The sequence below is a fragment of the Lactuca serriola genome, chromosome 6 (genome assembly GCF_051521515.1).
Source record: "Lactuca serriola cultivar US96UC23 chromosome 6, Lser_US96UC23_V15, whole genome shotgun sequence".
Taxonomy (NCBI): Eukaryota; Viridiplantae; Streptophyta; class Magnoliopsida; order Asterales; family Asteraceae; genus Lactuca; species Lactuca serriola.
Window position 1 is genome coordinate 115,851,569 of NC_136413.1, and position 12,656 is coordinate 115,864,224.

Here is a 12,656-nt window from a genome sequence, read left to right on the forward strand (position 1 = left end):
CCTGTAGAATTTTCATTCTCCATCTTAGAAATTTAGAAAATTGTGGAAAACTGTAAAAATCACTTTTCTAATTTACATACAATTTGGAAAACAAAAAATTTTCTTGGAAATTAGCATGTTCCATGTCAAAAAGACTATCACTTGTCAGTCCAATTATGAATTTCTACCTAATTACAAATTAAATGAACTATATCTACATGCATGGATGTAAAGGGTATAATTATGGGCAAGGATGGATCAATTTTAAGAGAAATCAAATATCCTCTTTTGTTCCTACAAATCTTGCTACCAAATTAAATGATGACATGTGTTATATTAATGTATTAAAATATCATTAAATAATCATTAAATGTTACACATGTCATTATTTAATTGGGTAGGAGGATTTTAATTTTCATGTCTAAGCCTACAATGAAATTTAAAGAGATAAAGAACCAAACTTTACATTTTATTGATTTTGAAATCTTTTCCAAAAATAGGTGAAAAGTAGAGTTATGGGGGTATCCCTCAAATTCATGGGTTGCATGATAAGGAAATCTAACCGTTGTGTTGGTTGCGAGCAAAACTCTTCTACCTCATCCATAGTTGTGTTGCAACATCTCATTACACCCCTGAAGAAGAAGAAAAGATCGTGAAGGAAGCAATTTAGGTGGTATTTGTTTTTTGGTAAAAAGTATTTTTGACCTTCTATGTAGACATTAGAGGAAAAAACTATTTTAGAAGACAAAAAGACATAAAAATCTTTTTGACATCTTTTCCCGACAAAAAATAGTTTTTGATTTTGAAGGCGTTTTCTAAATTCTAACCAGATGTGATATCTATTTTTACACCACCAATGTTGCCAACACCCCCATCGCCACCACCACCTCCACTTTTTCCCCTACCTCCGCCATCTCCACCATCATTGCTACCACCAACATCACCACTCTTTTTTATGAAGACTTTAAGAAACAAAAAAAAAATCTTATACCAAATGTATTTCACCTCTTCAAAAACAAACACCGCCTCACTGAAGGAACATAGGAACATGCAGATCATAATTTCATCAATCACTTAACATTGTGAACGAACATATAACGAATGAGAGCATGATACAACTCAAAACATAAAGTAACTGAACCATTTAGCTAACAAATAAAAAAAGACTTCTCTTTTTTAATTTAAGGATCGAAAGCATACTTTTGTTGAAGGATGAACCCAAAGAGAAGGAGAAACTAATCATTACCCAAAGCTTCAAAGAATCTAGTCTGAAATAATAATGGACATACAATTAGCATTGTTCTCAAAATGTAAAGGAATCTCCACCAGTACATCAATTAGAACAATTTATATATTTAAATATATAGACCACATAATTCCTCCCATTTCAATCCTGCAAATCTATTCCAAAAAAAAAAAAAAAAAAAAAAAAAAAAAAAAAACACTTGATCACTTAATATGCCTATTATATGCAGTGAAACCATTATGTGCTTATTTGTAGGGTTTAGTTAGACCCATTTAGGTAGCTTCTAACATAAATGTCATAACTGTGTTGTCCATAATTAGGATCACATGGGCTCAGAAATTTTGATTGGTCTTATTTCATGTTCTTGTTTGATTGTTGCCTTATGGTAGGATCAACTTTTCGAATGCTTATTTGGTTCGGTGTTATGCATTACATGATATATATTGCCTTATGGGAGGATAATGTGAATCAATGAAAATAGTTAACAAGGGCGGTTTTACTATGGTGCCCATAGTGGCACCAACAATGTTTGATTTTTCGGATGCAATGTAAAAAGTTCCAAAAAATTTTGAATTTTTTTTTCTATTATCATGTGACACTATTAAATTTCCCATGACACCCCTACTGTGAAATCTTGCGTCTGCCCCTTACAGTTAGAGTGTATTCTTAGGAATCTAAGAACACTAATGAAACATATAAGTAATATTTGATTCACCCAGTAATTGAAACTTCGTGTGATCTCCAGGAACAATTATATATAGGTGAGGAAGATAGTATGTTGTACTACTGAAAACACATTATAGATATTTGAGTTGAAAGAATCACGTAGGGGCCTAAAGAGTTGGTGAGTGATATGTGATATTAAAAGGAATACCAAGTAAAAGAAAAACATTATAATAAATGTATTACTTTGATTTCATAATGATGGCGACTACTAGATATGGATCTAGGGGACCCGAGAGTTATGAGGTGCCTGAACTCAAAGAGATTATTGCTAGCGAGGCCAGGATAGCTGTGTAGGAGTTACTTCTAGGATTGTTTGCTGGAAATCTGAGCTGGACAACAGCCATTGGCCAAAATGAAATCTGAGTTGGATTGTTTGTGCCAGAGGCTTTTGTCAGGAGGAACAGCTCCAGGGTTGGAGCAACCAACCAGAAGGATATATTATGGTTCTGATTCATCCAGCAAAAGGGAATAAGCATGAAACACCAAACCATAACACACAAATCCAGATTGATGTATCAAAAGTTGCATGTTAAAAGTTATTAAGAGTCCACATAATCTCAATGTTCATAGATAGATAGCATCACCATACCCCCATAACAATCAAAATCTACTTGTACTGTGTATACAAGCAAGAACAATAATAGCACCTAGGCTACGTCTGTCTGTCTCATCACCTTCAGGATTTACAAAATTCTATTTACAGTAAAGCTTCCTTTCTATTTCCTATCTTTCCTCTACTGCAAATCAGGGTTAATCTTTAGATGCACGTCCTTCCCCACGTGGCATTTTCTTTGAAGCCACTGCAAGATAACAACAAAATCAAATAATTTAACTTTTTCATACTAAAATATATAGACATATGTTACCCTTAACACACAGAGAGAGAGAGAGAGCATACAATCTTCAACATCTTTTAGTTGATAATAATGAGGCGCTATTTCCACAAGCCACTCGGGTTTCAACTCGCTGACCTGTCGCATGTACTCCTTAGTTGTCAGAACCAGTTCATGGTATACCACCCACCTAGGAAGTACCTTAACCACCAAAAAAACAAAACAAACATCATAAATCATATCAACACAAAAATAAATAAATAATAATCCACCACCTACCTGAGATAAACCAGAGCTGGGGTGAATATAAACAGTCTGCGGATGTTTGACAGTTCTATACGATCCATTCTTTTGCATCTTGGCCGAGTGTGGGAAGTATCCTGAAGTTATAGATTTCTTAATTGCTTCCAAGTCCCCGGGGTTCGACACTATTTCAATTTCAACCCTTTCCAATAACCCCTCCAGTTGATCTCTAATATCCCGTGCCCTTTTCATACTCCTCACCTGAATGTAATTCTCATAACACCACTGAGTAGAGAAGTTCGTTTCCTTCCACGAACTATAAACCTGAAAAAAAAATCAAAACTTATAATAACTTAATATAAAAAATTCACCAACAAAATCTAGCCACCTACCTACCTTAAGCAACGCGACATGATCCCCAACATTACCCATATGAAAATTCAATCGTGCATTATCAGCATGAACTTGTTTATCCTTAGGGCGATAAAAAATAGAGCTTCCAATAGACAACATAGCAGCAATGGAAATAATCTCATCCGAACATTTATACTTATCAGATGCCACAATCATTTTAGACAACATGGGATCAAGTGGAAACTCCGCCATTTTTCTCCCGATTTTAGTCAACTCCCCATGTTTATTAAGCGCACTCAAAGCAAACAACAACTCCAAAGCTTTCAACAACGCCTCAGCAGGAGGTGGGTCCATGAAATCAAAATTCAACAAGTCATGGATTCCAAGACTCTTTAAACTCAAAACAACATTCGCGAGATTAGTCCGTTGGATCTCGGGAACAGTGTTGTCATCCAGATCGTTGAAGTAATTGTACGCAGTGTACAACCGGAAACACTTCCCGGGGCCCGTTCTTCCGGATCGACCCGCCCGTTGATTCGCGGATGCCTTTGAGATCGGGGTAATGAGCAACGATTCCATTCCGGTTCGAGGGTTGTAGGATTTCATTTTCACGAATCCGGGGTCGATCACGTATTTGATTCCGTCGATTGTTAGTGAAGTTTCGGCGATGTTGGTGGCTAAAACCACTTTGCGGGCCCCTTCGGGAGTTGGTTCGAAGATTTTGGCTTGGAGTTCGGTGGGGAGATTTGCGTAAATTGGGCAGATTATTAGTTCGGCTATTTTGCTACCTAAACCACGGGTTCTGTGTTTGAGGATCTCTTCGGCTGTTTCGATTTCTTCTTGGCCGGTTAAAAAGACCAAAATGTCCCCGTCTCCAGGGGGCTGGGTGACATGGATTTGAAGAGCTGTAACAATTGCTGCATCGAGGTAATCGGCTTCTGGTGCTTTTGTGTAGTTTATTTCAACGGGAAAACGTCTTCCTGGAATTTTGAAAATTGGGGCTGAATCGAAATAGTCACTGAATTTTTCTGCATCTAAAGTGGCACTTGAGATGAGCAGCTTGAGGTCAGGTCGGAATCGAGCGATATCCTAGTAACAAGAAATTCATTTTATTAGATTTTTTAATTTTTTTTTTTCTCCTTAAAAGATTCAAAGCAAGATGACAATTTTAATCTTACCTTAACTAAACCAAACAAGATGTCTGTTGACAATGTCCTTTCGTGAGCCTCGTCCACCATCACCACGCTGTTTTCGTTTTCTTGTTAGTTTTTAGATGTTTTAAAAAAGAGTAAATTAAATTATAGTTTTTGCAGTTTTGGTCCTTATCTGAGGTTTTTGTAATGGTTTTGACCCCTGCTCCAAATAAAATGACCATATTACCTATTTATCTGATTTTTTATAAAGACTTGTTATTTGTTTTAAACTTATATTGTAAATTTAACCGGAAAGCCGAGGAGGAAAAGGGCAGGGAGGATAGAGAGGGCAATATAGTCATTTAATTGAAGCAGGAACCAAACCCGTGACAAAAACCTCAATAAGTACCAAAATTGCGGAAAAAAAAGGAAGGTTTAGGGACCAAAACTGTAATGTACTCTTTTAAGAAAAAAAAAGTAAATAAATAAATAAATACCTGTAACTTTGAAGATCAGGTTCACCAAGAAATTCTCGTAGTAACATGCCATCAGTCATATATTTGAGCACTGTTTTATCAGAAGTACAATCTTCAAAGCGTATAGAATACCCAACCTGATAAACCATAAACCAAAATGTTTGCTTTCACTTGCACTTTCACTTTCAAAACAGAGCATAGTTAGATAGATATATTTGTTGACAAAAAAGTTTGAAATTATTATGCATTTGAAATATACGATGCTAAATACCTCATGCCCAAGTTTGACATTCATTTCTTGAGAAACTCTAGCAGCAACACTCATGGCAGCAACTCGTCTTGGTTGTGTGCACCCTATCTGTATCAAATTCAAAGTAAGCAAAATATGTAAAACTCAAATAAAAAATATGATTCCATTTGTTTATTTAAAGGAAAAAGATTTGAGTTATTTCAAAAATTAAATACCATTCCGCGTTTTGTATATCCAGCTTCATGAAGATATTGGGGTATCTGAGTGGTCTTCCCAGAACCAGTTTCTCCAACAATCACAAGAACCTGAAAAAAGATTTTAACTTTTCAAATTTCTGCAATTATTTCAAACAAATAATATGAGACCTACCTGATGATCTTCAACAGCTTTCAGCAAAGATTCCCGATACGGGTACACAGGTAAAGTTTTTCTGTCTGCCTAAAAAAGCAAACCAAATAGATCAAGGAGTCTTAGCAATCAGAACAAGGGTAAATAGGTAAATTAATATGGTAATTTTAAGAGATGAAAGGAGGGAGCATACAAGAAGCTTCTCATGTGCTGATTTTGCTACAGCTTTTTCATATTCCTCTTCATTTACTTCATCAACATCAACCTGTAAGTAGGAGAATTAGAAATGCCTTAGACTAAAAGTTACATGAATAAAACAACATATCAAAACATGAATTCATGATAAGGTAGAGACTACAACTACATACATTTACACCACCCATGACTTGTCCCTGTATGAACTCAATCTGATCCTCAAACACATAACTGCATAAAAAACAACACATTAGATTATGAAAAATTCATAGACAACTAAAAGAAAATCAACTACATACTTATAATCATCAGCTTGCTTTTTGTTCTTTGATCCATATTTTAGTGTTGCTTTTCCTGCAAAGCAATAAGACTTGGTTAGTTAACAGGTTAGTAATTAGTTAATTGCAACAAAATAAAAAAAAAATACCGATCTGATGATCCTCCCATGCTTCTTGTTCAGCAAATGGATTCATCTTATCTCCATCTTTTGAATCTCTGAAATCACATCACATGAAACAAAATCATTTCAATTCTGAAATCACATAAAACAAAATCATTTCGATTCTAAAGAATTACTGATTCTGACCTGTAGCGTTCCATAGCTACAGAGAATCTTCTCTCTTGATTTACTCCACCTTCATCATCATAAGCATCAGGCATACGATACTGCAATCCAAATTACATTGTGAGGTAGGTAGTAGAATAAAATAAAATAAAAAGCAATGTGTATATCTAAATTAAAAATAATGAATAACCTCATTAACATTATCATCCTCTTGAGATCTCTTCTTAACTAGATCATATATTTGCTTCTTGTATCTGCAAAAGTATATGATTATCAAACATAAGGTACAAAACAAAAGTAAAATATTTTAATGTAAAATTTTTTCAAGGAGAGTGATTACCTTAGCTCACGTTGTTCAGCTTCAGTTAGCTTGACACCCTCAAATAAATATTGTTCATCTTCTATATCATCTCTGAAATTGCAAAAAAAATTAAGGTGAACAAAAACAATATGTATATATTAATCATCATTTACGTATATCTCCATAAAAGTTGAAATTTGTAAGAGGTGAGAGGTAAAAGTAGAGACAAAAAGATTACTTGATTTCCTCCAATTTCTTCTGCTCCCTTTTCTTGAGATATTCTTGCCTCGAAACTTTTCTGAAAAATATAATTTGAAGAAGCAAAGCATACACTTAAGTATGAAATAAAAGATACATAATTAATGAATGTTGGAATGTTTACAGAAAAAACTCGATTCAGATTTCAAACCTTAAAGCTCCAATGTCATCATCTTCCAAGGCATTGGCTCTCCTAATTGCCTCTTCTGTTGTCCAAAAACAAAAACAGGAATAAGTTATTATGAAATTCTTCATATATTTCTGTGATATATAACAAAGTATGTAACAAATAGCATACCTTCCTCCCTCTTGGACAATGTCTTTTCAGTCAGCTGTTAAATAAAACAAAGTGAAGTATGAAATAGCAAATTATAAAAACAGTTTTAACAAATCATGTATTGACAATGGACAATTAAATGATAATTTCAAGTTTTAAACCAAACCTTTGTTGTTCTTGCTGCATCTTTTTCCCTTAGATGTTGCTCCAATTCCTCTCGTTCTATTTGGTCACGTAATCTTTCTTCTTCAGACTACAACAAAGATGGAATACAAATTGATATCTTGATTTTTGACTTTAAAAAAAAAAAGAATTATTAAAACCATTTTAAAATATGTCAGATACCTCAGACTCATCTGAATTGTCATGAGAAGCTTTTTGTTTAACCCTTCTTTCTTGTTTCAAGATTCCAGCTCCCTGAAGCACCATATATGATCAAAAACAGCAACACAATTATTACAAGAGGCACCAACACAGCAACTTACCATAAGAAATAAATCAAAATATATCAATAAAAGTATAAGCACCATGCCTCATCATCATCTTCATCTTCTTGGTTTTCACTCTTCTTTCTGAATCGTTTCACGTGTTTATCAACCTTTTTCGATTGAGTGGCAACAGAAACAGATCCACCATGATCATTCTTATCATCATCATCATCATCTCCCTCCAAAAGTTTGTAACTCCTTTGTTTCCTGGCTAACATTGCAGCCTCCTCTTCTTGTTGCCTATAAAGCTATCAAATACAAATAACAATAAGAATGTTGGCAACACTAGCAGGCTGTTTAAACTATATAAAGATTTTTTTTTTTATAAAAAGTTACATTTGATCCAGAACTCTTATGTTCAACTTTCTGAAAGATTTCTTCAGCAAATGCACGTGTTTCGTTTGAAGATGGCACTCCCATATCCTTAAGGTTACTAAATATATCAGAAGGTGATGATGCTTTCTTAGCTGCATGAGATTGAGAGAAGAATCAAGCATGTGCCAATTTCCATTAAAATTTAACAATAAAATAAATATACAACAAAGATTATTAAGATTGAAGATAACTTACATAAACTAATTAGGTACTGAACCAGTGTGGGTTGTGAATATCCCAAGAGGGACATCAATCTGTCTGAAACCCATGTCTTCAAGTCACTCCCCATTTCTCACTACACTCAAAAACATACAGCAAAGTCGATTACTAATGGTATTTTCTTTAATAAGATGATTAATAATGGTATCACGTACAAATAACAATAAGAATGTTGGCAACACTAAAGAAAAAAAATACATTTGATCTAGAACTCTTATGGTCAACTTTGAACTTTCTTCAGCAAATGCATGTGCCCATATCCTTAAAGGTTACTAGATATATCAGAAGGTGATGACACTTTCTTAGCTGCATGAGATTGAGAGAAGAATCAAGCATGTGCTAATTGCCATCAAAATTTAACAATAATACACAGCAAATATTATTAAACTTGAAGTTTAGAAGTTTACAACCAAAACATGAAAACAGAAAGAATTGAAGAGAAAAAAAATGATGATTTAGGATTCAAAGTTGCAGAAAAGAATATCATCCAAATCTCAAGGTATTATCGAGTTGGTTTTTAATTAAGTGTATTCAAATCTGTATGACTGTATGCACCACTTTGTCTGTTCAAATGAAGAAAATTGGAACTAATAGCTCCAATTCATTTTACTAGTCTTGATCTGTTTAAGTTTTAAGCAATTAATTACTGGAAATAGTGTCTTTGCTTATGAAGAGGCAGTAATACCAGGAAGAGCCCAACTAATTTGGTCATGCTAATTTCATTACCAGTTTTAACAGGAATTTCATCCAACAGCTTATACGCATAAGCCAGAATGCCAAAAAAAACACTTTGAGAGTAGGTAAACCAATATAAATCAAAATATAAGAACAGAAGCATGAGAATTGACATTTCAGATTAAACATGAACTTGAACTAAACCGAGATTAAGCAAATAGCAAGCACGAAATTTCAGTTTAAGCAAATTGGGGTTCCCAAATCAGCAAATATTATGTTTAAACAGCAACATAAAGTCATAAACTGTTATTGTGGTGTGTGTGCTATGTAGGATTGGAGATGCACGTCATTACTCTAAAGATAGACGAAGATGGAGATGTTGCAGAAGAGACTCACCTGCGCTGTGATGCCGAATGCCGAGACAAAATCCCTAAGAGAAACGAGACTCACTTCACTTCGTCGATTCAACAGAGCTTCATCGCTTATGGTTCAATCTTCGTATCTTCGATGAGAGGGAAAAGCTGAGAGTGAGACGCAGTATAGCAATCAAAAGGGGATTAGGGTTGGGTTACTACCTGGGTACGCTACGTCGTATAGCCATTCTTCCATGTATTATTATTTTTTTTAGTATATATTAGATCTTAAATAATCAAAAATATATATTATGGGTTGGTGTCTATGGATAAATTCTTGGTTGGTTTCTAAAGTACTAACCGGAACCAAAACGATTTTGATCTAGTTTTTGTTTTTCGGTTTCATGGATTTTGTCAGTTTTTAGGTAATTGGGTATGATAACGGGTGAACATCTCTCCACATCATCATCAAGACTTGTTCACAATGCATTCAATATGGTTGGAAATGGTGTTCACCGGTGAACACCTAGTGAACAAGAGAGAAACGGAAGAGAGAGATAGAAGTAAATGATTTTGATTGGTTGTAACAACCCGTGAGTGGCTTCAATCCACACCACCATTACACCCATTGGGGGTGGTGTTCGCTAGTGAACATCTCTTCCACATAGGATTCCTATGCGTGAAATGAAGTCCATACCTCATGGCCTAATGAAACATCAATTTGTCTAAAAGCCAAGTTTTCAAGTCACTCCCTAACTCTCATTACACTCAAAAACATATATTAGAATATATTACTAAGTATTTTTTAATAAAATGGTAATTGTAAATAATCATGGACTTCAATGGCTGGGAAAAAAAATTGTATTCTCTAGCCTTTAGTAGTGTATAATTGATACATACAAAGAATAAGATATTCAATGAAATATATGATACAAGAAGATATGCAAAACTATGAGGATCAATCATTGGCTTTTATCCGAGTAGTATTTGGTAAAAAGCTTGAATTGCATGATTTTCTTAACACTTCATGTACAGCTAAAATCATTCAATAAATTTATACATGAAGTTAAGTAAGAGGTTAAAAACAACTACCCTTTTATATAGATAAACTTATGTATTGAAAAAAAAAAATCAAATGGCTGAAAAGGCATGTTGTGTTTGCGATTTTCGAGGTTCTTGGAGCAAAATAATCTAAGACATTAGCCAATGTTAATCCTACTCAAAAGTGAACTCCCGTTAATCATTGATTGGGGAAATATGATGGTTCTTATATTAAAACGGGCAACAATTTAGTTTCTTCAACCCCCCCCCCCCCATCCCCAATGGGGGAGGGGGTGCTTTTCATTGGATTTTTGAAATATGATAAATGTCGGCTTTTATAAAGATATATTCAAGGCAAAAACATTAGTTCATAAACCATAATCCAAAATCATAGTTATAAAGAAAAGCATCGCAAAATCTCAAATCATAAAACTGGTGATGTGTGTACAGTCACGCATTTATCTTTCCACAGTTTGATAAAGTACATGAAAAAAAAAACATTTAATCCACAAATATAATCTAAAGCTTAATGAGTTTCCCAAAATATCACATACAACACAGAATAACCATACATAACTAGTGTCATAAACCGTCCGTTGGACAGGTTGACAAATGTATAAAAAATAAATTGATTTGCTTGGTTTTTGTTTTTGTGAACGGGAACTTTTGATCCAATAATCACTATTATGTCCTTTATTCTTGAAGTAATACTTCTAACTTTTTATGCAATACATGTAACTCAATGCACTTCTAATGTATTGACATAAAATACCCATTATGCTTTTTCTTCTTAAAATCATCCAAACAACAAATTTGTCCTAATTTCCTACCATCATTACCTTTTTCCAGTTCCATATTCATAAAATGTTGATAAGAAATTCCCCAGTTATAATTTGTTGTTTATAATCTCATTGTCTATACGATTTTGATAACAACCTTCTTAAAATTTAAATACATTTTCCACAAACAATAAACATAATGCTAAAAAACTTCCATCTCCTCTGATAACTTCATCTTTCTTCCAATTCATTACCTAAAAAATGTTCCAACAAACATTATAATTAGTACATAATAGATATGGAAATAGCAACATACTTACCCTTTCAAAATAATAAATTATAAAAACATGATTTGGATTCAACCATTATAAAACCCCAATTCATGTATAATCCTTCATCACAATTTAATGCCTACAGAAAATATAAAACCATAAAGATTCTAAGATTTAAAAATAGCTTATGATACATTCTACTATAATCACATGAGGATTTACCTTTGTCTCTTGTTATATGATATTCGTGCCCATCCATGATTTAGGCAAATACTTAAATATAAGCAAACCATAAGCCATTAGTATAAGTTAGTTAACTAAGGGGTCATTTGATAGTTGTTGACTGGAAAAGGTCTGTCTGAGTAATAAATTCTGACTGAGGGTGTGTTTGATAAAGGTCTGACTGGGTCAAGTCAACGAATTGGACTAACTCGATCAGACCATAAGTGTTTGAATTGTTGCTTTCTCGGTAAGATTGGATGGCCCAATTGCTTTCTCGCTCAGTATCTTAACAATCGCTGACTGGAGACATTAGACGATCCTACCCCTCCCTCTTTATTCTTTCTTCCATCGTTCCCTGACCTAAAAACACAATCGCATACAACTCCACATCGTATCTCCAATTGAACGCCAAACAGAGGTCGTCGGTCGAACCTCTGCCATCTCGCCGATTTGTAACGCCCGGGTTTCAGGGCTAAGCATTTTTGTCAATGTAATAGTCTAGGTCAACTCTTGTAACTCTTTTTGAAGTAATAAAGATGAAATATTTGAGTATTATGTGAATTATGTGTATTTATGTGCTTATAATTTAATTATAAATGTATAATTAATAAATAATAAAAATAAGCGTCAAAATTAAAGTATAAGATAATCCCGATATCTCTACATAAAGTTGTAGAATATGTCTCAAGGTTTCCTTACATATAAAGAATGCCGAAATCCGAGTTATAACGAAGAAGTTATGACCCGTCGAAGTTTTACGGTAAAACCGGCACGGCACCGGGAAGCGTAAATAGTGAATTTACGATAGAGCAAGATTTAGCCTTAGCAATCTAAACGAAAGTCATAGAGTATGTTAAACTAAGAACATCGATAAAAAGAACGCCCAAATCTGACTTCGTATGAAGAAGTTATGATTTTTCGAAGTTTCGGAATAGCAGTGTACAACCCGAAATTCGAATATTAGATCGAGCGGTTTTTAGCCGACACGACCTGAACGAGAATCGGAGATCTCGTTAAGGGTAGCGTAACGAGAAAAAGATGGGTGAAA

At 34.1% G+C, this 12,656-nt stretch overlaps 1 protein-coding gene across 6 annotated transcripts; it reads right to left on the minus strand.

Moving 5' to 3' along the window:
- Window positions 1-2,458: 2,458 nt before the first annotated feature.
- On the minus strand, window positions 2,459-9,535 carry LOC145056706 (pre-mRNA-splicing factor ATP-dependent RNA helicase DEAH1-like). 6 transcript variants are annotated; one of them, XM_079004419.1, is made up of 27 exons: window positions 9,517-9,535; window positions 9,338-9,443; window positions 8,465-8,572; window positions 8,243-8,342; window positions 8,009-8,139; window positions 7,717-7,920; window positions 7,530-7,601; window positions 7,351-7,437; window positions 7,206-7,239; window positions 7,059-7,113; window positions 6,888-6,947; window positions 6,689-6,760; window positions 6,539-6,602; window positions 6,370-6,449; window positions 6,211-6,278; window positions 6,083-6,137; window positions 5,957-6,014; window positions 5,782-5,853; window positions 5,610-5,678; window positions 5,456-5,545; window positions 5,262-5,348; window positions 5,012-5,127; window positions 4,560-4,626; window positions 3,424-4,470; window positions 3,064-3,351; window positions 2,850-2,985; window positions 2,459-2,751 (listed from the first exon to the last, which is right to left on the minus strand). In XM_079004419.1, exons 4-27 carry the CDS (start codon window positions 8,334-8,336, stop codon window positions 2,702-2,704), a joined length of 3,156 nt encoding a protein of 1,051 aa, XP_078860545.1. In that variant the 5' UTR covers window positions 8,337-8,342; window positions 8,465-8,572; window positions 9,338-9,443; window positions 9,517-9,535; the 3' UTR covers window positions 2,459-2,701. The 6 variants fall into 6 exon arrangements, with proteins under 6 accessions (XP_078860545.1, XP_078860547.1, XP_078860544.1 ...); XM_079004421.1 differs by lacking the exon at window positions 8,465-8,572; XM_079004418.1 differs by lacking the exon at window positions 9,517-9,535 and having other exon boundaries at window positions 9,338-9,510.
- Window positions 9,536-12,656: the final 3,121 nt, after the last annotated feature.